This window comes from Thunnus maccoyii, chromosome 10 (assembly GCF_910596095.1).
Source record: "Thunnus maccoyii chromosome 10, fThuMac1.1, whole genome shotgun sequence".
NCBI classification, from domain to species: Eukaryota; Metazoa; Chordata; class Actinopteri; order Scombriformes; family Scombridae; genus Thunnus; species Thunnus maccoyii.
This window is the reverse complement of record NC_056542.1, coordinates 24,969,125-24,992,112: the sequence shown is the minus strand read 5'-3', so window position 1 is coordinate 24,992,112 and position 22,988 is coordinate 24,969,125. Positions and strand designations below refer to the sequence as shown.

Sequence of the window (22,988 nt, the reverse complement as noted above, 5' to 3'; positions counted from 1 at the left end):
GAAAGTTAATAATACAGAGAGAGAGAAGTGAGGTGGTGAGTGAGTCAGGTGGTCAAATCACTCCTGCCACCTCATTAGTGGCAGTGACATCAGAGCTGATTTCTCTTTTAGTCCGCTACTACTGCTTCACTACTCCTAAGTTAGAGAGGTAGAGCTGCTACTGGCCAGAGTCTTAAACTGCTGAGTCTGGGGAGCTGCTTTTATGTCGTCAATAACTCAGAGTGAGTAAAAAGGAGGCTGCATCTGCTCTGATTGGAGAAGCCTTTCTTGAGCTGAGTAATCACAGCTCAGACTTTTTTTTAATATTCGTGTAACTCCCCTTCTGCAGCTGTATCCAACTGATTGAGCTGTAACAAAGCTTTCAACAGTTTCCCTTGAGGATATGGCTCACGTTAATACCTATAGAGAGCTTTCAAAATTGTTTATACTGCAACAAAGCAAATATCTCACAGGTGACCAGTCGTGCTTCCCAACTGGCACCCAGTCAACTCTAATCTATCCGTACTTTTGTTATGTATCTCCTCATTCATCTTTTGAGTCCAACATTCATTCAACAGGAAACAGAAGCCTAATACACATGAGAAATTAGAGGTTTGAATGCTGTCTTGGCCTCTGATTGACTGCAGAAAAGCAAATGATGTCTTGTATTTTTTATTGCTTTTATATCCAATGACATGAAACAGACCTACCTACCTACCTACAGAACTACACTGGATTAAAATGCTGAGGGTAACATACTGTGAAGAGTGGTCTGGCTTCATAATTGACTGTATTATAGACTTAAAGTAGAGTGAGACACGCATTATTGAACATCTAATAGTGAGGTTACAGTGTAGCTACAGAGCCTAAACACTTGCTGCCTGTAACTGGCTTCTGCCACCTCAAAAATGTAAAAACACATTGGAGCTATGGCGGCTACAGTACAGTACATGCAGACTGCAGTAACTGTGATCGGTCAACATAGGCTGCAGTGTTTTGTCCAACAAGTTTTTGATATTGGTAGGGATTACTGATAATGAAGACAACATGAACCACACTGAAAAGAGGCTCAGTAGTCTTCTCATTTTAAGTAACACACATCTAGTAAATCCATCTCCACTGCAAACACTCTGCACTAACACACTAATGAAGGAGCATTAATACAACATTTGCACAGCAGTAGCCTCCTATTCAGCAATGACACAAGGTGAAATTTCCCATTGTTGCTCTATATCACAAAGTAAATGACAGAAAGTAAACAAATTTTTACAAATATTACCACAGGGAATATAATGAAAGCATGACACATACATCCATGTTGCAGTGGTGCTATCAATGGGTAAAATGCAATGCTGAACTACAAAGTAAAACACTAGGATGACTGTCTTTAACACTTCGCATTATGTGTAAATCCAGTGACAGTAGCTCTTAATTGCATCTACTGGTCATGATTTTGTACAATTACACTGAAAGAATTTGTTCCCCTATTTTGTTGCCCACACCAACACCTGAAAGCAATCCTGTCTCCTTGATATTACACTTATATATTAATGAATTGTTTTCCCAGTTCTGTTGCATTGGCAGCCATAATTGTTGCCTGGATTTTGTTCACAGGCAACATTTTTGATGAATTAATTAAGCTCTACATTTATATACCTCCCCCCACTTGCAAGTTATTAGTATATGAATGTTATTTCTAGGAAACAGGGTTGCCTAAAAGACTGCTAACTGTTAACTTTAAATGGGTAAGAAGCCTGGCTTGCTGGCTTGGAGCTCGACGTCAAATGCGAGCCACTAAACGGGCCATTTTTCGTAACCAGAACTAGTGCTGTGGGATGAACTGAATGCTGGGTTAAGTGGCCTGATGCCGACACTCATCAGACCCCAGAAAAAGTGTTGATAAACCATATATGGGTATGTTAGCTTTTAGTGTGCTGCTGATTTGAATCCCCCGACGAGAAGTGAATGAGTAATTCTTTGGTGAGGAGCCCTTGAGCAATATATTTTACTCTCATCATCCTCAGCAGAGCAGATCAGTGGCCAGTAGTTGTCTGTAGTGAGCATAGGTGAGAATGTGCGTAATTGTATTATTATAAATCAGAGAGCTTGGCTTCAAGGTAAAACTGCACATTAAAATGAATTCAGGCAAGCTGCAGTAGAGAAGAAGCAAATTATAAATGAACACCAACTAATGGATTAGAAACAGACTTCCATCCCTCAAAGTTTCTTTTATAGCCCCATTGTGTTCACAAACACTGCTGGATTCAAACAAACTAGAAGAGACACCCTCATGCAGCAGGGTTCAGATGAATGACGACAGCTTTCAGACACACTCAGACAAACGAGATAAAAGTCACACAGACTTTAATTTCCCAGCATTTGTTTCATTGTTTTATAGCATTCTGAGGGATGTCGAATCAAACAATGGCTTTTAACTATGTGTTTGAACCCAGTGCACTGCGAGCGTGTTTGTGAGAAACTCTATCATAAAACGGGATATGAATGGAAAAAGCTAAGAGAGCGAGCACGGTTTCAACTGATGTCTTCCAGTTGTGTGACCTCTCTTTCCTTCCCCGTCTTTTTTCTGTCTCTCTGCCTCTCTCGGTTTAATAAGGCCAGCTGTAGAGTCTGGCTCTCTTGGGAAACACAGTAGAGTGTGGCTGGAGCTGAGGCTGAATGAGGCTGAAATTGGGGCCGGTGGTGGTGGTGGGGGGCGCAAGTTGGGGGGTGAGCACTTCCGACCATTTTCCCCATGCAATACACCATGCAGTCTGGAGTGTTGGCAGGCCGCCGCCAACTCTCTCCCCTTCGTCTTCTTTCCCTCCCTCCTTCATTTCCTTCCTTTCCATCCTACTTTTCTTCCTCTGTCTCACAACTACTGCCTCCTCTCTTTCTTTCCATCGCCTTTTTCCATCATCCCTCCTTCTTTTCTTCCTTTTCCTATTCTTCTTCCTGCTGTCCTTCTTTTCAGTGCTCGCTGTGGAAAGCAGACAATTGCTTTTTGGTAATGACCCTCTCCAGACGTCTGTTCAGTGGCACCATAACAAGTCCAGAAACTCTTCCCCTCTCCCCTCCTTCTATCACTTTCAGCGCTGGCTAAAAACGAGCGTCCAAGGACTACGATAAATAGCTCAGTTCCTTGGAGTCTCTCTCCCCCTCTAGACGCCTGCTCTGTGGTACCGTATCAGGTCCAGACCTGCTTCCGAGTTTTGACAGGTACCTGACCCGCGCCAGAGCAGTTCAGCTGGGTTGGGACTGTGGGGGTGGTGGTGGTGGTGTGTGCGTCTGTGTGTCTTTGTGTTAAAGTGTGTGAGAGCAAGGTTGGGCCTGGCTTTGTTGGAGGGTGTTTTTCATCAGACTAATGAATAATACGTCTGAGCTGAGAGAGGAGTACCGAGCGAGAGGAGAAGAGGAGGAGAGAAGAGGGGGGAGGAGAGGGGAGGGGTAATGACTATCAGATGGTGTTCTACTACTGTGCTGCTGCTGCCGCTGCTGCTGCTGCGCTTTAAAGGAGAACTCAAAGGAGAGCTCCATTTGAAAACTTTCATATGCGATTATTATTTTCTAGAATGGTACAGTCACTATTGTGAAAATGAGCAATTCTATCCCAAAAGAGAGAGTTGAGTGTGTAATGTGTGATGTTATCTAAAGCTGATTCAAATGACAGCAGATAGGAAGATCACCTTGCTGACCCACATAAGGGTTACTGAAGGTCTACAATGGACTGATTTATTCTTTGGTCTAACCAGTGTTGGCTAAGTTACTTTAAAGCTGCTATAATCAATATTTTTATATTGACACTGGATCACATGACTACTTCTAAATCACTCATATTGATGAACCCGCAGAGAATTATCAGCCGCTGCTGTAGTTCCCCTAAACTCTGCGAAGCTTTGCAGCGACTTTCAGCTCATTGTTTTGGTTCACTATCATAGCGTCACTATCTGCCACAGCATAGAAGGCCAAAAACGTTGTATACATTACTATTTACACATTGGCAAAAGTAGTTACTTATATTACTTTCATTACTCAACAGTTCACAATTGCAGCAATAAAACAAACAACAATTCCAAATTTATTGACCAGTAAAACAAGAAAAAGCAAAGCAAGCTTGCCCAAAAACTTGTTAGCATAGTTTCCTATTTACACATCCAGCAGATAAGGAGCAACATTAGTATCTATCTGGAGGCATATTGCTTGCAATCTGATGAATTTAACTTTTTAGTGGGACATTGACTGTCCTTTTAGCTCTGTTTGGTTTCCAACTGTTGAGGGAAATGTTTGGCTCTCAAGCTGCTAAATGCTTAACTATGTTCACCAGCTAGTTGCTAGTCTCTGCCGCATCTAGTGCACCAAACCTTTCCCTCTAGCTGAAACAACAGTTCGGTTTTAATGCAAACTAAAATATTCTTGAAGTATTAAGATATTTTAAATACCCAAATACCAGGGAAATGGTAATTGTATTGTTTTTATAGTGAACTTGTTAGCGAACATTTGTATGTGCATTCAGCTATATGGAACAACATTAGCATATCAAGTCTGGTCACCCGATGATAAGTCCATAATTCACACTCCTTTTATCTCTGGTTTTCTCTCCTCCAACTCCTTAGGGAAATATCTGACACTTTAGCTGCTAAATACTCTACAGTATTTACCAGCTAGCCAATAACTTTCTAGCCACTAGCCTTTCTGGCATTTGGCGGTGGGCAGCTAGCGTATAATGGGGTTTGATATTTGGAAGTTTTTCACAGACTTAAGTAATTTGAATTGTAAACGCACATGTATTGGTATTTTTTTTTACAATATAGTCTATATTTAATATACATTTCTTAAATAACCTTTAACTGACAGCCACTGCTCTCTCTCTTAAGTAAAAGAGTCTGTGTTATGGACTTAGGTCAACATTTTATGTAGTTTTATGTAAATGTCACTATTACTGAGCTGTAATGTAGCTATTTCCTTTTCATACAACATTCTTCAGGCAAATGTAGCCATGTGTGATTATGAAAAGACTTAAAGTCTACAAATATACCCAGTCAAATGTTTTCTGGCCTGCGGGCAACAATTCAGAGAGAAATGGATACTGTGTGAGACTAGCCACACACTCATGGGAGATGCAAATCAGAGGAAGATCATGCTAATGCATGTAATGATGGACCACAGTGAGTGAAGTAGGTTTTAGTGTATTACACCACAATGAAGCCCGCACAGAGTAGTGGGCAGTCAGAAATATATTTACAGTACAGTAACACACAGTCTGGAATTCATCGATAAAGATATTTTTGGTCCACTTTTATTTAGGATTTTAAATGTCAAAGGTTACTGTTGAGGTCCTGAGGCACTGGTTGCATGGAGGCAGAGTGCTTCCAAGACTGACATGACATGATGTCATGTAGATCCAGACTGCGTCCCAGATGTTCAGAGTTGACAGCCAGGCTACTGTTTTCAAGCACACTTGATATCCAGTGACCGGAAGTGTCAAGTGATAGCAGCAGGAGAGTGGGTTCTGGGTTCTAAGCCAGTTCCATCTGTTTCCCAGTCAACAAAATAATCATTAATGAATCTCTTATGAAACCTTTTTTATCAAATACATTTAGCTAACATTTCATATGCTGCTCAGCTCAAAAATGCTATTGAAACCCATCCCCATTTCTTTCTGAAGCAGGCACTTACAGCATTAGATTATGGGTACGGTTTTGAATTAAACTTTGCTGCCTTTTTATTACAGTATTTAGACAGTGGTATGATCCCCATCTATAGCCTACCCATCAGTTTGCCTTCTCCGTCCTGACTGCTCCAAGCACTTTCTGTATGTACTGCAATCACCCACTGCAACCAACACTGGCATGTGTTCATACAGTCAATACCACAGCATAAACACTGTGACTGAGATTGAAGGGTAGAGGTAGATGTAGGATAGGGGAGGCAGAGAGTGATGAATGCTGACTGTAACATTGTGTAACTGACAGATTATTCATTGTGCTATTAGTTTTCAGCAGCAGCTTGCTGTTGCCAATCTACACAAAAGACGCATACCAGCAATGGCAGTTGGGCTGAGAGTTTTCGGTAATGTACTATTGAGGATTATAGACTTCATAGTTGAGTTTTACATAGGCTGTCAACCTTTAACCGCTGTACATTTGAAACAGCAAAAAAAATGTCAAGGACAGTCAGTTCCCTGGAAATAAGACTTAAGTTGCACGATCATGGCTAATAAAATCCCAAAGACTTTAAGTAGGAAAAGCAGATTAGCTGTATAATACTTAGAGTTAAGTCTGAGGAAAAACTTGATTTTCCAACTGTTAGAACACCTTGTCTTGCCAAATAAGGTTAATTTGTATATGTAGATAGCTAGCTCGTTGATAGCTAGCTAGCTAGCTCGATAGATAGATAGATAGATAGATAGATGGATAGATAGATAGATCTCATTCTATTCTGTCTTTCATTAGTTTTCTCCCACTTGTGTCTTTCTTGCCTCCTCTGTCTTTGCTCCCTTTGCTGTCTGATCTCATTTTGTGTTCTCTTTCAGAGGAAGACAAATTGTTAAAGGGAGTGTAAGTGAGTAAAGTAGCAGCTCCCTTCCTACAAACCCCTGAGCCTCCCCTTCATCACCAAAACACTCCACCCAAAAATCTCAGTCCCATGAGGTTAAACTACTTGCAGGCCCTCCAGCGTCACAGCTTTTACACATAAAAGGCCTCAGCTATGGCTGAATAAACCCAGTTCCCGGCTTCAGCCACAAGCCCAGACCGAACCGTCAGCTTCCAGTGCTGCGGCTGCCCGCCTCCAAGCCTGCTGTCCAGGGACAAACGCAGCACAGGGGGGAGGGGGCCAAGAGAGGAAAAGACACAGGGAGAAAGGCAAACTCTTGCTTCACTGCTCAAGCTTCTCAGCTTCTTGCTGTCAAGAAAATGGTTGAACAAAACATCCGTTTTTACAAAGCCAAGTCCCAGTCGTACCTCTTGCTAGTAGCCTGCTCTGACAGATGAATCTGCAAAAAGGAAAGTTACTCAGCATGGAAAACTGGACAATAGGAGGAGACTGTTTGCTAATGTGTCTGCACAACTGATCGATGTTTTTTAGAAGGAATTTTAGAAGAATATGACATTAAATTATGTTGGATGATTTGATCAAGTTCTTTGTTATGCAAACAACCGGTCTCCAACAAAGGTAAATAAGGTGAGTTCCCAGAATTTTGTCATGTTTTTGCAGCAACAAAACCCAAAACACAGACAGATTTAGAATCAAGGCATTCACTATTTGCTCCGTCCAAGACCATGGACACATTACTCCTGTCAAATGACAACATTTTATCTCTGTTTCATTTCCTTTTTAAGACACCTTCCAAGAAAGTGAATAATATGCATACAATAATCACATTGATATAAGTGTATGTTACAGAGGGATCCATGGCCTATAAGGTCACCAAACCCACCCAACAAATCAGGGTGATGCAAGTTCTGTTTTAGGGTGGATTTCCCTTGAAACACACCAGTGTGCAGCCAAAACAAACTCCCGGTGATGGTTTGCCTCTTGCCTCCGGTCGCTCTGGCCTGCTTCTAGACAGCAGACGAGGGACCCTCACTGCTCAGAGGGAGGAGCAGAGTTCTCGGCCCTCCCACCGGCTATAAACCCAGAGGCAGACGGAAACACTCAGACAGCAGGCACACGTGTAGCAAAGAGGCAGAGAGAGAGAAGGAAAGAGAGAGACCAGTAGAGAGAGAGTCAAACTGCTGCCACAAGCTGGGAGTCGTTTTTGCTATTGGGATTGAAACACACAAATATAGAAACAAAGGACCAGCAAAGCGGTTTAGAGAAGTGAAGAAAAAGAGGACAAATTTTGACTTCCACATTTAACCTCAACATGCCATTATAATTCTGCTCTCTTCCAAAGGATTAACTGACTGAGGAACTGATCTTTGGGGATGTGAAGTGTTTTTGTGAATGAACTAAGAGAGAAAGACCAGAGGGACCTGGGACCTGCAGCCACCTGTGACACAGCAGCTCTGCGATCAAGTCGCTCTTGTCTGCTGATTTAGGATCAACTTGCCGATGCTTTACTGTTAGTGAAAGGAGGTTATAAACCAAGCTTCACTCAGCATATGACTCACCTGGCTTAACAAATTTTTACAAAAAAAGAGAAGTTGGGGGTCAAAAAACAATTGGTGGTGGACACCTTTAGTCAGCAGCATCAACTTTCTTAAGCAACCTCCAATAACAAACTTGCAAGTTGAAGCTCAACAACCAGGAAAGTCTCCCCAAGATTGACCTGTAGCTGTCAAACCGTTGTTACGGTGAAGATGACATTTGCCATGCTGCGCACGGCACCTCCCGCAGGCCGCTTCTTGTACGGCGATATCGCCCTCCTCTCCGAAGATGATGATGAGAACGGGAGTGAGGGCTCGGGCTCTGAGGAGCGCAACTCTGCTGCCTTCCGCCTGTCCTCCTCGTCCCCGTCTGCCTTTCACATCAAGGTGAACAGGAAGAGGAAGCTGTGCGGGCTAGGAGGGGGTGGAGGTTGCGGAGGGATAGGGGACATTATGGGGAGGATTGGCCCCCCGGGCTCGACTGGCCCTGGTGAGGTTCGCCAGAGGACCGCAGCCAATGCGCGGGAGAGAGATCGCACCAATTCTGTCAACACAGCATTCACAGCGCTGCGCACGCTCATCCCCACCGAGCCTGCAGACAGGTACAGAGCAAAGTAAAACTGTGCCATGACATTTTGTCTGATGCATAAATAACTATAAAAATACCAAGAATTAATTTAAGTAAATAATAAGTTAAAAGTAGTCCGCGGATAGCTCTGGATAGCTATGTGTCATAGAGTTAGCGTCCAGGAAGTGGCCAATCCAAATTTTAAACTGACATTTTAAATATATGAATAACGCTACAGTGTTGTGCCATTGCATGATCAATTTGATTAAAATTGCACTTGATATTTCATCTTTATTAATACAATAAATCTCACTGATTTCATGTTTAGGAAGCTGTCAAAGATCGAGACGCTACGTCTGGCCAGCAGCTACATCAGTCATCTGGGGAACATCTTGCTCCTGGGCGAGGGGCTTCATGACGGACAGCCCTGCCACGCCCCCTCACCACCGTTCTTCCACGTTAACTCCTCCCCCAACCGAGGATCTGACCAATCACCTCAACCCAAGCACATCTGTACTTTCTGCCTCAGCAACCAGAGGAAAATGGTGAGCGCACAAAAATAACGAACCAACAAGTAAGAAATAAATGAGAGACATGAGTGGGAAAAAAGGTCAAATAAAAAAAAAATAAAGTAAATAATATGATAATAATAGTATATATATATATATATATATATATATATATATATATATATATATATAAATAATAATATATAGTGTAATCAACATTTTCTTTTAATACAGCACTAAATTGTAGGAAATATGTAAAACAATAACTAAGGTCTTTGACTATCTCTATTTCACCTAAACAATTATAATAAATACATTTCTTTATTTACTTTTCAAATGCTATATACAGAACACTTAAACTGTTTTTCCCAAAATTAAAGGAATAGTAAATGAACCAAAAGAAGTTTTAAAAAAGCTAATCATAGCACAAAACCTTCTTTCTGGAACTGTGTGGTGGTTTAGGGTCATATTGAAGTTTAAAGCTGACCTGAGATCAGTGACTGTACCTATAAACCTGATTGGCCCTGAGGGACCTTAAAAGCAGAAACTCTTTAAAGTCCTCTTTTGGGGTGAAGGACTGTGTATTATTGTCCTGTTGGGGGTTAGTTTTACTCGAGCAGGTGGCTTGAAAGTTCAAGGTGGTTTCTGCAGCTCACTGGACATTACAGTGAATAGAAGTGTTCGTTTTTCGGTCAGAGGACCTAAGAGAGGGCTGGGTGAAGAGGTGGTGCACAAACGCAAATGTGAAGGGTCAAATAGCAAGAAATCCTTTTTCACCGTGACACTGACAAAATGTGCACGACGGTTGTGTAAAAAACTGTATTAACCTCAACTTTGGCATTACTTTATTTTTTTTTCTCTTTTTTTAAAAATATGAATTTCAAGTTTACAAGGGTATTTATACAGTGGGTGAGATTTATGACCGGGAGCCCATGAAATCCATCCAAAACCATGTGTATAATTTCAAGAATGTATTGACGTCAGCCTGAATATGAGGTTTTAATCATAACTCCTGAAGGACTGACCTGAGATACAAAGATTGGTAACTGGCAAGAACTTTATTCCACTGAAAATGTTATATATGCACTTTGACCACTTAACTCACATACTGTATGTATTAAGAGCACTTTCCAAAAGCACTTTCAGAGTATAATTTTACTTACTCACAAGTTTATCCGAAGCTTTAAAATTCAGGAACAAACTCCATCGAGCAAAACAACAGAAAACAAAACAAAAATAATTTTTCTACAATGATAAAAGCCACAAACTGTCTGATTTTTCATTTCAGTGACAGAGATAGCATTTTTTTGTAGCTGTTTTGACACTTTTTACACACTTCCCTCACTGCTGCACTGTCGGTCAACACCTTAATAGAGATAAAGAAAAGGAGAACTTCATCCAGTGCGAGGTTGAACTCAGGTTTGATTGATTCGGCACAGGAAATAGACGTAATCGAGAACACACTCAGCATAAGAAAGTCGTCAGTCTGATGAGGAATAACAGCGAATGAAGAATTTCTCTCATCAAATTTATACGACTCCGGCTCCGACTTCGGCGGACACCACCAGTCTGCGGAGAGGATGATAGAGAGGTGACGTCCGCTCAACTTTCCCCCTCTAACCTAGCTGCTGCCCATTTAGCAGGATTTATGGGTAAGGAGCTGACATCTGGCAGACTCCCCCGTTACCCCAGCAGTGTGTGAAAGCTAATACCCTCCTCAGTGTCTAAACCCAGAGACCCTTTAGCTGGGGGATAACCTGAGTCTCAGCAGTGTGTGTGTGTCTCCCCCTCCTCCCTCCTGCCTCCCCTCTGTACCTCTGTGAGTGAAAGCCTAGACGTCCTCGGTGTCTAAACCCAGACACCCTCGGCTGGGAGATAACTAGCCTGAAACCTGTCTCGTTCTCTCTACAGCTCTCCTCTGTCCCCTTTTCTTTCTGCTTCTGTCCTCTCTCATCCTTACTCTTATTCTCTTCCTCATTTAATCACCTCTTACCCAGTTTCACGATTTCCTCTTCAACTCTTCCCCCAAGCTTCCCCCCGGTCCCCACACACCTCCCTCAGCTCTCTGTGTCTGCATATCGATCAGCCTGGTGGAGGTCAGAGCTGTCAGTAGGAGCTGTGTAATACTATCTGCTGCTGTCAACTTACTGCTGCAGATGCATGACTGACCTGTAAATGCATGCTGGGTAGAAAACAATTGTGAAACTTTCTTGTGTCAAGAACCTCAAACGTAGACGCTTTGACTAAGTCACATGAAGCTGTTTCCCATTAGCTCAATAACGATTCACATGATTTCTCTGTTCTTTATGATGTATGTTGAACATACATTTTCTGTTTTCATGTAGTGCACAGAGAGATGAGCGCAGGTTAAAGTCATTATCTCCTGATTATACCTTGATTGATTTCTACACTACTCACAAATTAGTGAATAGAAAAAGGAAAAAAAGGCGAGTTTAGAAATGTTAAATGAAAAAAAGGCCAAAAGTCCACTCAGCTTTTCAGTTCCTACTGAAGACATAAATCTTTAAAATGAGCTCACAAATATATAGTTTTATTTAAAAAAAAAAAAAAAAAAAGGCTCAGTAGTTTCCCAAAACAGCTGGGTGCTATAGGTTTTAGCCAAGGTTACTCAAACAGGAATAAATGGTGAATTTGATGGGTACTATTTCCTGTGGCGGATCAATACACATTTGGAGCCCTACTGAGTATTTACAGCAGCAGGATGGTGGATGTGGGATTGACTTAAAATAAACTACAGTTTCCATGTTTATTGTAATGAAGGAATGTGTCACCCAGTGCAATGGTGTGGCTCATTGATGTGTATTTAATAGTTATTGGACAATAATGGAGCTGCATAGCACGGAGGAATAAGATTTATCAGGCTTTGGCGACACAGACAATGCTTGTTAGTAGAATCAATTAATTGTTGGTTTTGATCTTTTTATTTCAGCCTTATCTTTTAATGTTCCTCCACTCATTACATTGGAAATTCTAGTACTTTGATTGTGTTGCAGTTGTGCTGTTAAAATAAACTTATATCTCAGCCGTGAACATATTGAATGCACAACTGCCAAATGAAATAGATATTATTACCTTCAAAGTTATTTAAGGAGAAAAATAAGGGAAGCCCGGCTTCACTTGGCGTTTAAATGGTTAACTCTGATTGGCAGAACCTGAGACCATTTCATTTTCCTTGGAAAAGTGGCTATACAGTGCATATAAGTGGGCTAAAGGGCAGAGTCAGTGCTGATGATTACAGAGAGGAAACGATTGTGAAGGTAAAATGAGACTTTGTGTCCTGAGAGCTCTCTTTGTATGTTTTTATGGTCATTGAGGTTCATCACAGCTGTCAAGTCTGGTTAGACCAACCGCTTCAATTATGCTATTTCCAATGTGGGAAAGAGTGAAAGTGAGAAAAGTATACGCTCATTTCCTCTTATTATGTGTGCATATAGTATAACTATTTCAAAACAAACAGTCTTGTTAGTGATGACTACTGCTCTGAGTGCTAAACTATTGCATTTTACATATTCAGTGGAATTAGTAATTTGATTTCATTATACTGTCTTCATGATTCGGAGACATCTTTCATACAGGTAAAAGATGTATGGTGAAGTCTTTCTATTTTCTTGTTATGATGGGATGGTTTTCCAGATATTTGAGGGTAAAATATCACCTTTGAAATCTCAGTGTAAGTTTGAAGCAGGAGAAATATTCAATTTTTTTTCCTACAGAGCCCTGTTTAACTTCTGTGTTGCTAAGATTCAATATGGTTGTCTTACTAAAAACCTATTCTGCTGTACTATGGCTAGCTTGCTTTTTTATTGTCAGGTAGAGCCACATACCATATATTTTCATCGGAAGCCAAGCTCTTCCTTGAGCATCCGCATTTATCATGACAAATGTTGATTTTTCAAAAAGAACATGTCTGGTGTGGAGCACCAGCAGTTTGGTATGGACAAACTGGAGCGCAGCCCTTGCATGCTGGTGCCTTTGATACATGCAGTAAAAAAAAAAAAGGGACGCTCATGATGGCTACATCTGTAAATGAGATGTACAGGGCTGAGGATCGAGGATTGAGGTGTGCTGAGGCCTGCTTAAATCCCTTCGCTGTCTGGTTGATTGATGCAGATATCCTGTGCTAGGCCTCTGTGCCTCTGCTGATCAGTGCAACTGTCAGGTGCCTGCACTCAACCTACAGCTGGGGCACAGCACAATCACAGCTTTTTAAATTATCACAGCTTTATTATCTCCAGTTTATCTCTGACAGAAGTCACCTTTAATGACCTTAAAATGTGTAGTACTAGTTGTGCCATTGCTGTGGTAGTTTGCTGACATCAGGCTGAAATGCCAGCCACAAACAAGTGCCATCATAATATTACTGACTGAATCTGATTTGATGTTTATTCAGTAATTCTCTAAAACAAAACAAAACAAAACAAAACAAAAAGCTTTTTCAAATGTGCTCATCTGTGTACTTTTTCGTCCGACGGCTAAAGCACTTGGAGCATTTTTACAGCTTCCTCCGCAACTTTGGTTTATTCCTCTTGGCCCGAAGCACGGAGAGGGTCAATTCAATTTGATGGCAAACATAAACAGAAATGTCAATTCATCTGCCAATGACAGCATCATGCTGAAATTTTCCTTATAATCTGGATATGACAGGGCTTTCATGCCAAACATTTTCCAATATTTAAAAGTTAAAGAAGCTCATTTGATGAATTGAAAGAGAATTTATATGTTTGGAAACCAAATAAAACTCTGGCAAAAATCTAACTACTATTATACTTATAGTGCGGTTGCTGTAAATAGACTTTTGTTCCTTTGTGATGGTTAAATTTAGTTAACAAGCATTTAAAGGCACAACCCTGATTTAATTCTGACTTTAAGGAATCTTATTTAATTTGGAATTTCTAGAAATTAAAAATAAATGTGTAAATTGAGTGAAACAGCAAACATAACAAATTATGTATAGTGTTCCTAATTTCATGAACAGCTCTAATTTACATCTTGCCTGCAGTAAAATTTTTATGTGTGATGATTTTTGTGGGTGACTGGGAAGCAGGGCGTATGGAAAGACAGTGGCACTAAAACTGCACTGCGCAATTGGAAAGTGACTTATCTCTACTTGTGAGTGTGTGTGTGTGTGTGAGAGAGAGAGAGAGAGAGAGAGAGAGTGAATAAGTGTGAAAGAGTGTTTGTTTGAATCTAATTTTGTGCGTATATGAGAGAGAGAAAGATGGAGAGAGAAAGAGAATGTGTTTGTGTATTTATGTTAGATGGATGTGAGTGACACAGTGAGTGAAATTTTGTATATGACCATGCATGTATACAATATACATACACACCCACACACTGGCTGGCTCTCTGTGTCTGGAAGTCATTGGCGGTGTGGAGCGGAGCAACAAATGAGCTAATTGTTCTGTAAATGATTTATCCTCTGCTGAGGCCTGTAAAGTCAGTGTTTAATTCAGCTGCTGCTATTAGAAACACATTGACGTTGGGCTTTGATGGTGATGGTAAAGAAGCCTGGAAACCGCTCTCTGTGAAACGCCCCACACACACACTCACACCCACACATATGACAGATATACACACACATGCAAGCGTGCACTGGAATACATGCACGACAACAGACATACACACACTCATATAGAGCACCACACTCAGAGACTTTTATCGAAAGCATGTCATTCTCCCTCTCTTAGTTTTTCTAGTCTTTTCAGCCAGACGGCAGTTCATTGCTTCTGTCGAGACACCCCCCCCCCCTCAAAAAAAAACATATATGATTACTCAGTTAAGGAGCCCTGGATCACGACTGTGCTTTCAACACTTTCTAAACTAATGGTGTGCAGGAAGTTGTGGAAACAGAGAGAGAGAAGAGAGAAAGAGAGCGAGAGAGAAATAGCCGGCGACTTGGCGGGATAATCAACTCAGCTATTTATCCTCCAGTTTGGACAGTTGGTTTTCGACGGTGCCGAAACTACACTTTGCCTCTTTATAGAGATCAAATGAACCATGCACCTATGAGAGCTTAAATGCATGGATGGGACATGTGCAGGAGCACACTAATGACTGTGGTTTTTACAGTCATTTGGTTATTAGTCTGTTTTCAGTGGAAAAAAGTATTACGTCACATGTGTGCAAGAAATACACGTTTCAAGGTCATAGATGAAAACTAAATTACCCTCATTTACTGATGCTGCTGTTGACTTGGAGGTAATGTTTTGTGCCTCATGAGCGAGAGTTTCACTAGCTGGTTCCTCATTTCAAGCTATGTTAATGAGGTGCATCAAAGGTATCAAATATACTGGAGGTAATTTTCAAATATATTCTTGCCCACGTTTGGTGTGTGTGTGTGTGTGTGTGTGTGTTTGTGTGTGTGTGTGTGTGTGTGTGTGTTAGCCTGGATTTGTGTATGACTGTGTCGTCATGCGTGGACCTGTCTGTATATTTTCAGCACAGATGGAAGCAGTTAAACCCTAATTTAACACCAACAGAAGAAGTCGGGTCAGATAACTAACAAAATCTATTAGTAAAACTATCATTCTGTTGTCATTTGGTCTTCGGGGAGAGGGCTGCTCACCGAGCAAATTAAAACAAAAATACAGAAAACTGAGCCACGCACAGAGCAAATCTAAAAGACATCTACAACACAGAAAAAAGCAAAACTGAGTGGTTTCAAATTGTGCAGTTTCTTAAAACAATCTACTGAAGCTAATGACATATTGGCTGATGCAAGGTGCACATCTTAGCACTAATGATAAAGTGCTGCTTAGTGCATAAAATAGCTGAATTAAGTCATCTGAGGCCGGTGAAAGTGAAGTCAGGGAGTCATTATAACAGATTATTAAACTGTGGGAATAATTAAATACATGTGTGGTCGGCTGGTGTGAATTACATCTGATTAGGGAGTCTAAGATAAATTGTTTTTCAGAAGTCATCAGGATGCTTATTAGCAAACCACAGTGAGTATGAAGTACATGTCTGATGTATCCAAGCCACATAATGGCAGACTGCGGCTTATTTGGTGCGTTAGTTAGCTTAATTTAAATGCTTCGATACCTCTGATGTGTCATTTATTGCACCATTTGAATGTATGTCTATACTTTTCTGCAGTTTCATCACTGATCATTTATGAAAGTAATTATAGCTTCTATCAGACACTCGAGGCATTGATGCACATTCACATATTTTCACTTGATAAACTAAAGGGATATTACCAGTTTTCATTTCATGCTTGAATACCAATCTCCTTATACGATTGTCGGGCCAGTGCCCAAGTGGAATTATTTTTTCCAACCAGTCATTCCTCTCCTCATGCAGCCAGAAACTAAATTAGATGTTTGTATTTGACAGAATGGCTTAACGCAGGAAAAGAGAGAGCGAGTGCATGGAAAAACCAGTTATAGGTAAAGGAACAGCCCGGATTGAGTTTCGGAAAAACAATATTAAAGTTTGAATTTGTAGAGTTGATAAGATGCCGTGAAGAGAGTATTTACTACCCTCACATTAAGGTTAAAACAGGCTTCTTTCACCTTGATAAAACAATAATATTGGTCCAGTGTGGTAATATCATCATATTGTATCTAAAGTAAACATCATCAGGTAATCATATTAGTGTCGGACAAATCACCCCCCTGGGAAGCCGGTGGTATGTCTGTGTGTGTGTGTGTGTGTGTGTGTGGGTGTGTTTGGAGAGAGAAAGAAAGAGAGAGCAGAGATGTCATCCGACCATGCCCTATTAGTCTTCAGGAGATTGTTTTGACTACCAGGCCAGCCTTAACGCCCCCCCCTCCTCCTGTTTTGACTGAACCAGCTACACTCCAGCTGAACCGCCTTCATCATCTACAGCTGTGCCTTTTTTTTTTTTTTTTTTTTTTAAATATCGCTCAGCACTCAAAGTGAGCTGTGGGATGATTCCTGGTGATTTCATGGTAATTTGATGTAATTTGGTAAATCATTGAATTGTCATGCCCCGTTTTACTCATGTACCCACTTCCTCGAAACTGCCTCAATGACTTTTATTTCCTATGTTTTTCAAAATGCACAACAACAAACATGACTACACTTGTGTCTTCCAGCTGTTGGGTTTAGCATTAGTGTTAGTAAAAAGTACTGTAACAGTAATGGTAGCAATAGCATAGTAAGGCCAAATGTTTCTCAGGCTGTGTTATTCACTCATTCACTACTCACAAGGGAATCTTGGACTGGACTGGACACTACAGATTATTGTTCACATCTGGCAGCTTAAATTTAGTTTTTCTTGTATATCATGCAATGCTTGATGGTTGTTCTTGGATAGCAACCATCAGTTGTATAATACTTTATAAATTGCATTGTGGGATTATTTGAGTCTGCTATATGCAACCCTGTCTCCTAGAAATTCCGTTCATTTATTACTAATTTGTTTTGTCAATTACATTTGGAAGGATTTCCTACCTGGATGATGGAGGGTGGACAGATGAGTGTACAAAGTGCAGGACTTTGACACTGTGGTTTGCACTCCTGCGTGTTGTTAGGTTTAGACAACAAAAGCACTTTGGTTAAGGTCAGTGAAAGATCAAGGTTTTTGGATAGAAAAAAGTCTATTAGCTGAAGATTGAGACATATTGTTTTAACTTGATTAACATTTATCCAAAAATCTTGTTGTGATGTGAAGCAGACCATGGAGTACCAAGGTAGCTGAATGGTTACTGTGTGTGCTGCATATCTGCAATGTCCCTGGTTCAAGTCCAATAAGGAACCTTTGTTTCATGTCATACCCATTCCTCTTTCCTCTTGTTTCCTGTTGGCCTTTTTGCCAGTAACTGTCTAATAAAGGCAAAAAATCCAAGAGCACAGTTTTTAAAAAAATGTAATCCATGCAGCATTCATTTTTTGTTGTTACAAATTAGTTCACTGATGTGATTTTTATGATACAGGTTTGCAACATAGGTTATAAGAACTCTCACTAGACATTCATACAACAGACAACCTCCAAGTGGTAAAGACATTATGTGGACTATACTGTATATTGTGAATAGTGAATGATTGTGGATACAGCTACACTGTAGAAAAAAATGACTTTTACAAGACTTTTACACAAAACCTAACAAGTCAGCTGTAGTGAATTGTGGTATATTAAGGAAGCTCTCCTGTAATAGTTTTCTTTTCTTTGATGGATTTCTTGCTGTATAATTACTTACCAATGGTGCGAAGTAAAAGTGTGGAGGGAAGCTTTTACCCTTCACTACCAAAACATTTTCTGTTTAATGTTGTAGTTTCAAACCTATTTCTATTACTGTAACTGCTAAAAACATCTCAGTGCTAGTTCATATACATTTGGTTAATATCCCTGGAAATAAGAAAAACAAAAACAACCCAAATAGTACAAGAAATGAAATCTTCATAACAAGTAGCTTGTTATAAATCTAACTAAAAGATGTCTACTTGCATACATAACAAACAAAGTGATAGCATATGCTCATAAGCGCACACGTAGCCAACAAAATAATGGTAATGGTTTGCGTTTAGATAAAAGAAATCTAATAATGATCTTGAGCTCTCAGTCCAGCTGGAGGAAGAATTGACAATAATAGTTCCTGTGTCTCCTCACACTCACCTCAATCAGTGGGAGGACCGATTCCTGTCCAAATCCTATGATCTCATTCTCTCATTACCGCCTGATACCCTTCCAAACACCTACCCACCTTTGTTGATGTCAGTCAAACGGATTTTTCCAAACACCTACACCTTGTGCACGGTCTGAGAGGAAATGTGTAACAGGTGTTGGGCTGATGAGAGGAAAGCAAAGGGGGGCGGCCCTGAGGGTTAGTTGAGACGATATGAGAGGGGAAGAGAAAAGTCACGAGAGGACAGGAGTGCAGAGGAGCACTGGTTGGAGCAGAGAAGAAAGACTAACTTACAGAGACACATTTGAGCTTGCTACTTGTTTACTTTTACAGCATATGAAGTGAAGTTTGCCTGTTTTCATTTTTTACATATTTGTCCATGAAAGCCTGAGATCATTTTTTAAACTATGAGTTTAAAACATCAGCCCTGAAAAGTAATAAGCAAAGCAGGGATGACATGTGTTGCATATCATTCAGTGGTCTGTTCGATAAAATCCCTTGACTGTCGCTTGAAGAGCTAATGGTAGCAGAGCAGAGGTTAGGTGAGGGGGGAAAATGTGATGTTATTTTCCTGGCCAGATAGAGAAAGTCTCCTCACCAGCCAGGAAATCAAGGCTTCTCCACTCTGATACCACAGATAAACGAGAAGCATATCATGCACTGCTGTCATAGATCAGCTCATGATGTCACTGTTCAGACTGTAATATAATTAAAGAAATGCTCAATGATCTCTGCTACCAGTTAAAGTACGTATGATTTACTATATAGTCTGTGTTTGTGTGACTTTACTGCATGAAGTCAAGGTTTATTCACTGTTTTAACTCAGGAACCGACGTTTATATAAAACCTCATACATTTATTGAGCTAGTGACTGCAGTCCTCCTTCCACATATGACCGTTTAAATTTATGTGAGCAAAGTTCTTTACTTGGTCACCTTTCCAACTGAAGTTAAATTGTCTTTTTAGTCTTCTACAGCATGCATATATGTTCAGTAAATCACTTGTCTTGTGTTCACCTTTGATAAAAAAAATCTGAATTATTATTTATCGAAAGTAATAACGTGGCGTTCTATTGTAGGCAGAGCAGACGGTCACACTGAGCCTGATCGCATCCTGCTACACAACACAAGAGCCACAGACTCTGAACAACAACCCACATTAGCTTTCCTGCTAAACTCTCTTTCTTATCTAACGTACAAACATGAACACACATCTTGTCCTGCACCCAAGCTTGTTGAACAGAAGAGCACTGCTTACATCAGTTAGCAGTTAGGCTGGATATCTAATTAGCTGCTCAGCTGCAGAACATTAAACAGCATGTAAACACACCTGAAAATGTAACTTTGGTCCGTTTAGATGCTGGTTTGGTCATTGTTCTTCAGAATCCCTGTTAGTGACACATTGTCCTTTTTGGTAGAAATTACTGCTTGGATTGTTCATGGATAATTTTTTTCCAGTTTGGAAATCGCTAATGCGCTCATGTACAGCACGCAAGTCATTTAAGGTGGTGGGTGAATCCTAAACATACAAAGAGCAGGGATTCGATACTGAAGATCGGGGTTTGCATCTGGTTAGAGAAAGATCGTGTTTTGATTAAATGCAATATTTTCAACCTGCTTCAAGTCAAAGTTGACTTTTTCAGTATTTAACCAAGACGACCTTTCCCTAACATTAACTAAGTGCTTTTAGTTGCCTAAACATAAAAATAAAAAAGCCGTCCTCATACCATACTATGAATGGATATCAGTGTTTCCCCTATATTCATTCAGCAGCGGCGCAAAATTATGAGCGCTGCTGCTAAAATTTCAGACGATCATTAATGATTTTCTCTCGCACACTGTACAACACCCTACATTATTGTGGATTTTTTAGTCATCCTTACTCTCTTTGTTCTTCAAAGGACATATACGTGTTTTTGCAAGAGTAGCGTTGCTCTGTTAAGGAATAAGGCAGTGCGTGTGTGTGTATGTTTGTATAAATGTGCGTGTGTAGTTGTGCGAGCGCAGAGCGCGAGGCACAAACGTGACGTGAACGCGAGCGGAGCAGAGGAAAAGTTTAGCAGTAAATTGTCAATCTGGCAGTAAATGTACAGTGCAGGCTGTGTGTCGGTTAGTAAATGCTGCAGCCCCTCAAGGAAATAATAGCCCCCGAAGTTAGCAACAATGCGTTAGCATAACTTGACCAGGCTCACTTAAGGTGGACAGACTTTTAAGGTGGACCAGCAATTCTCATTTTAGTGTCAATCTCAGCCGCTCTTTAACAGAGAACGGAGAAGTGTGTGGCTGATGAGTCTGTCATATGCCCCCACATACAGACATATGACATTGACAACTTTATGTAAGAGTGTACCACACTGGAGTGGGAATTTGTCCAACAAACAGTGGCAAAAAGGTATAAAGACTATATATAAAAAAATAGAATTTATTAAAGTACAACTAACTGAATTGACCTTTTTTTCTTTGACCAAACCTTATAAACATTACTTTGATTTCATTGTTGTCCTTGATGATGTGAGATGTTTTTTTCTCTCTTGCAGAATAAAGACAGAGACAGGAAGACAGCCATCAGAAGCTAACAACGAGAATACACACCACACGGAGAAAATGCTTGTCACTTCGACAGCGCTGTCAGTGATTTTTTTAAATACTGCAACTTGAAGACTTATCAGACTTGTGATGCATTTCAGAGACTTTTGATGGACTTCTACAGCACTTCCAGGACTTTTTAAATAAACTTTACAAAGCGTTTCTTTGTGTAGACTTTTTACAGTGCTTTACAGGAACTTTTTAGGGTACTTTTAAGGGGCTTTCACATGCTTATCAAGACCACGAAGAACCTTTTTACCAACACTTATAAGGGGCTTTTTACTGTATTGTTCCAAGACTCAATGATGGTTTATTCAGAGTCTAAAGAGCTTATGGCACATGATCGAAAAACACAAAAACCTATGAAAGACAAATTTGTATTCATCAAAAGCTGTGTGTTATTAATGTGTAAACTGTAATATAAATGTATATTTATGTGACATAACATTATATAATGAAAGTATGTTATTTAACAGGCATATCACATTCTTGACAAGATGCAAAACATTGGCTAATCACACAGTTTATGGCATTCTTTGTGATGGTTTCACACAAAAAACTAACAGAAAATGCTGGAACTTTTGTGATATTGATATTTCTAATAATCATTTTTGAAAGTGCCTCATGCTGGAAAATAACTCAAGATGACCAATAAATTTTTTGTATATCTGGAAGTAAATTTCATTCATATGTTGGTTGTATTTTGAACAGATTGTACTCTCAACGTTGTCGTAATTCTCCCCAGTTCCACCCAATAAACATTATAAAAGTTTCCACTGTGAATCTCTCCTGTGCCCTAGAGATATTTTAATACCAAATGGCGTTTTTTGTCATACTTTTGCTCTTTCAGGCAGCTAGTAGACAGACAATTATGAAAGTGTCAAATGAATTCCTTCACCCAAGACGCTACAGTGCAACAAGCATTAAGTGGAGCTTCCACAGTGGCCGCAGCTGTTGCACACATCAGCCTAATTTCTAGTTTTACTTTTGGCTTTCTCTCACCATTGCTCACACACACACACTCCCAGAGTGTGACAGAGAGGGTTAGAAGATGAGGCGGACAAGAGGGGTTTGAGGAGCAGAGGAAAGGCGAGCAGAAGAGAAAGGGGGGGATGGAAGCAGAATTGAATCTGCAGGTATGGCTACTTGGACATCTGCCTGTGTCCCCTCGCTGTCCTCTTCTTTACCTTTCCACATGCTCTTTCTCTCTTCTCCTCCTCGGCTCTTCCTCTCTTTTCCCTGGAGTGCCACTGGCCAGAGTCTGGTTGGTGATGGCTTTCCAGCGTGTTTAGCCACGCACTACTTATTCTCTTCTTACCTCGTTTTCTATCTATCTATCTATCTATCTATCTATCTATCTATCTATCATATCCTCTCTTTCTCTGCCTCTTTCTTTCCATCTCTCGCTCCCTCCATCTATTTTCTTTCAGCATCTCTGTGCGCTGTTTTTCTCCACTGTCCACTGCCTTTATGGAAAATGATCAGGGGGCATTAGTGATGTGGAATATCGCTAATTCCTTTTTTAAACGTGTTGTCACATTTTCATAATAGATTTCTTCTCTTTCTCCCTTCCTCTCCCAAATACATCGCCCACACCATGAGCTGTGATATGACTTTCGTCAAAGCGAGTGCAGTCTGTTTTCTGT

At 40.4% G+C, this 22,988-nt stretch overlaps 1 protein-coding gene across 2 annotated transcripts; it reads left to right on the top strand.

Annotated features, from left to right (window-relative positions):
* Window positions 1-4,991: 4,991 nt before the first annotated feature.
* Window positions 4,992-22,087, top strand: LOC121905822 (basic helix-loop-helix transcription factor scleraxis-like). Of its 2 annotated transcripts, XM_042424350.1 has the most exons (4): window positions 4,992-6,045; window positions 6,509-8,668; window positions 8,963-9,179; window positions 21,294-22,087. In XM_042424350.1, the coding sequence occupies exons 2-4, from the start codon at window positions 8,280-8,282 to the stop codon at window positions 21,330-21,332; spliced, it is 645 nt and encodes a 214-aa protein (XP_042280284.1). In that variant the 5' UTR covers window positions 4,992-6,045; window positions 6,509-8,279; the 3' UTR covers window positions 21,333-22,087. The 2 variants fall into 2 exon arrangements, with proteins under 2 accessions (XP_042280284.1, XP_042280285.1); XM_042424351.1 differs by lacking the exon at window positions 4,992-6,045 and having other exon boundaries at window positions 6,452-8,668.
* Window positions 22,088-22,988: the final 901 nt, after the last annotated feature.

Bases quoted from the DNA above. Each gene is read 5' to 3' on its own strand.
- LOC121905822 (XM_042424350.1), top strand. From the start codon at position 8,280: ATGACATTTGCCATGCTGCGCACGGCACCTCCCGCAGGCCGCTTCTTG. The intron at 8,669-8,962 runs GTACAGAGCAAA...TTTCATGTTTAG, and splicing joins CCCACCGAGCCTGCAGACAG to GAAGCTGTCAAAGATCGAGA. The intron at 9,180-21,293 runs GTGAGCGCACAA...TCTCTCTTGCAG, and splicing joins TCAGCAACCAGAGGAAAATG to AATAAAGACAGAGACAGGAA.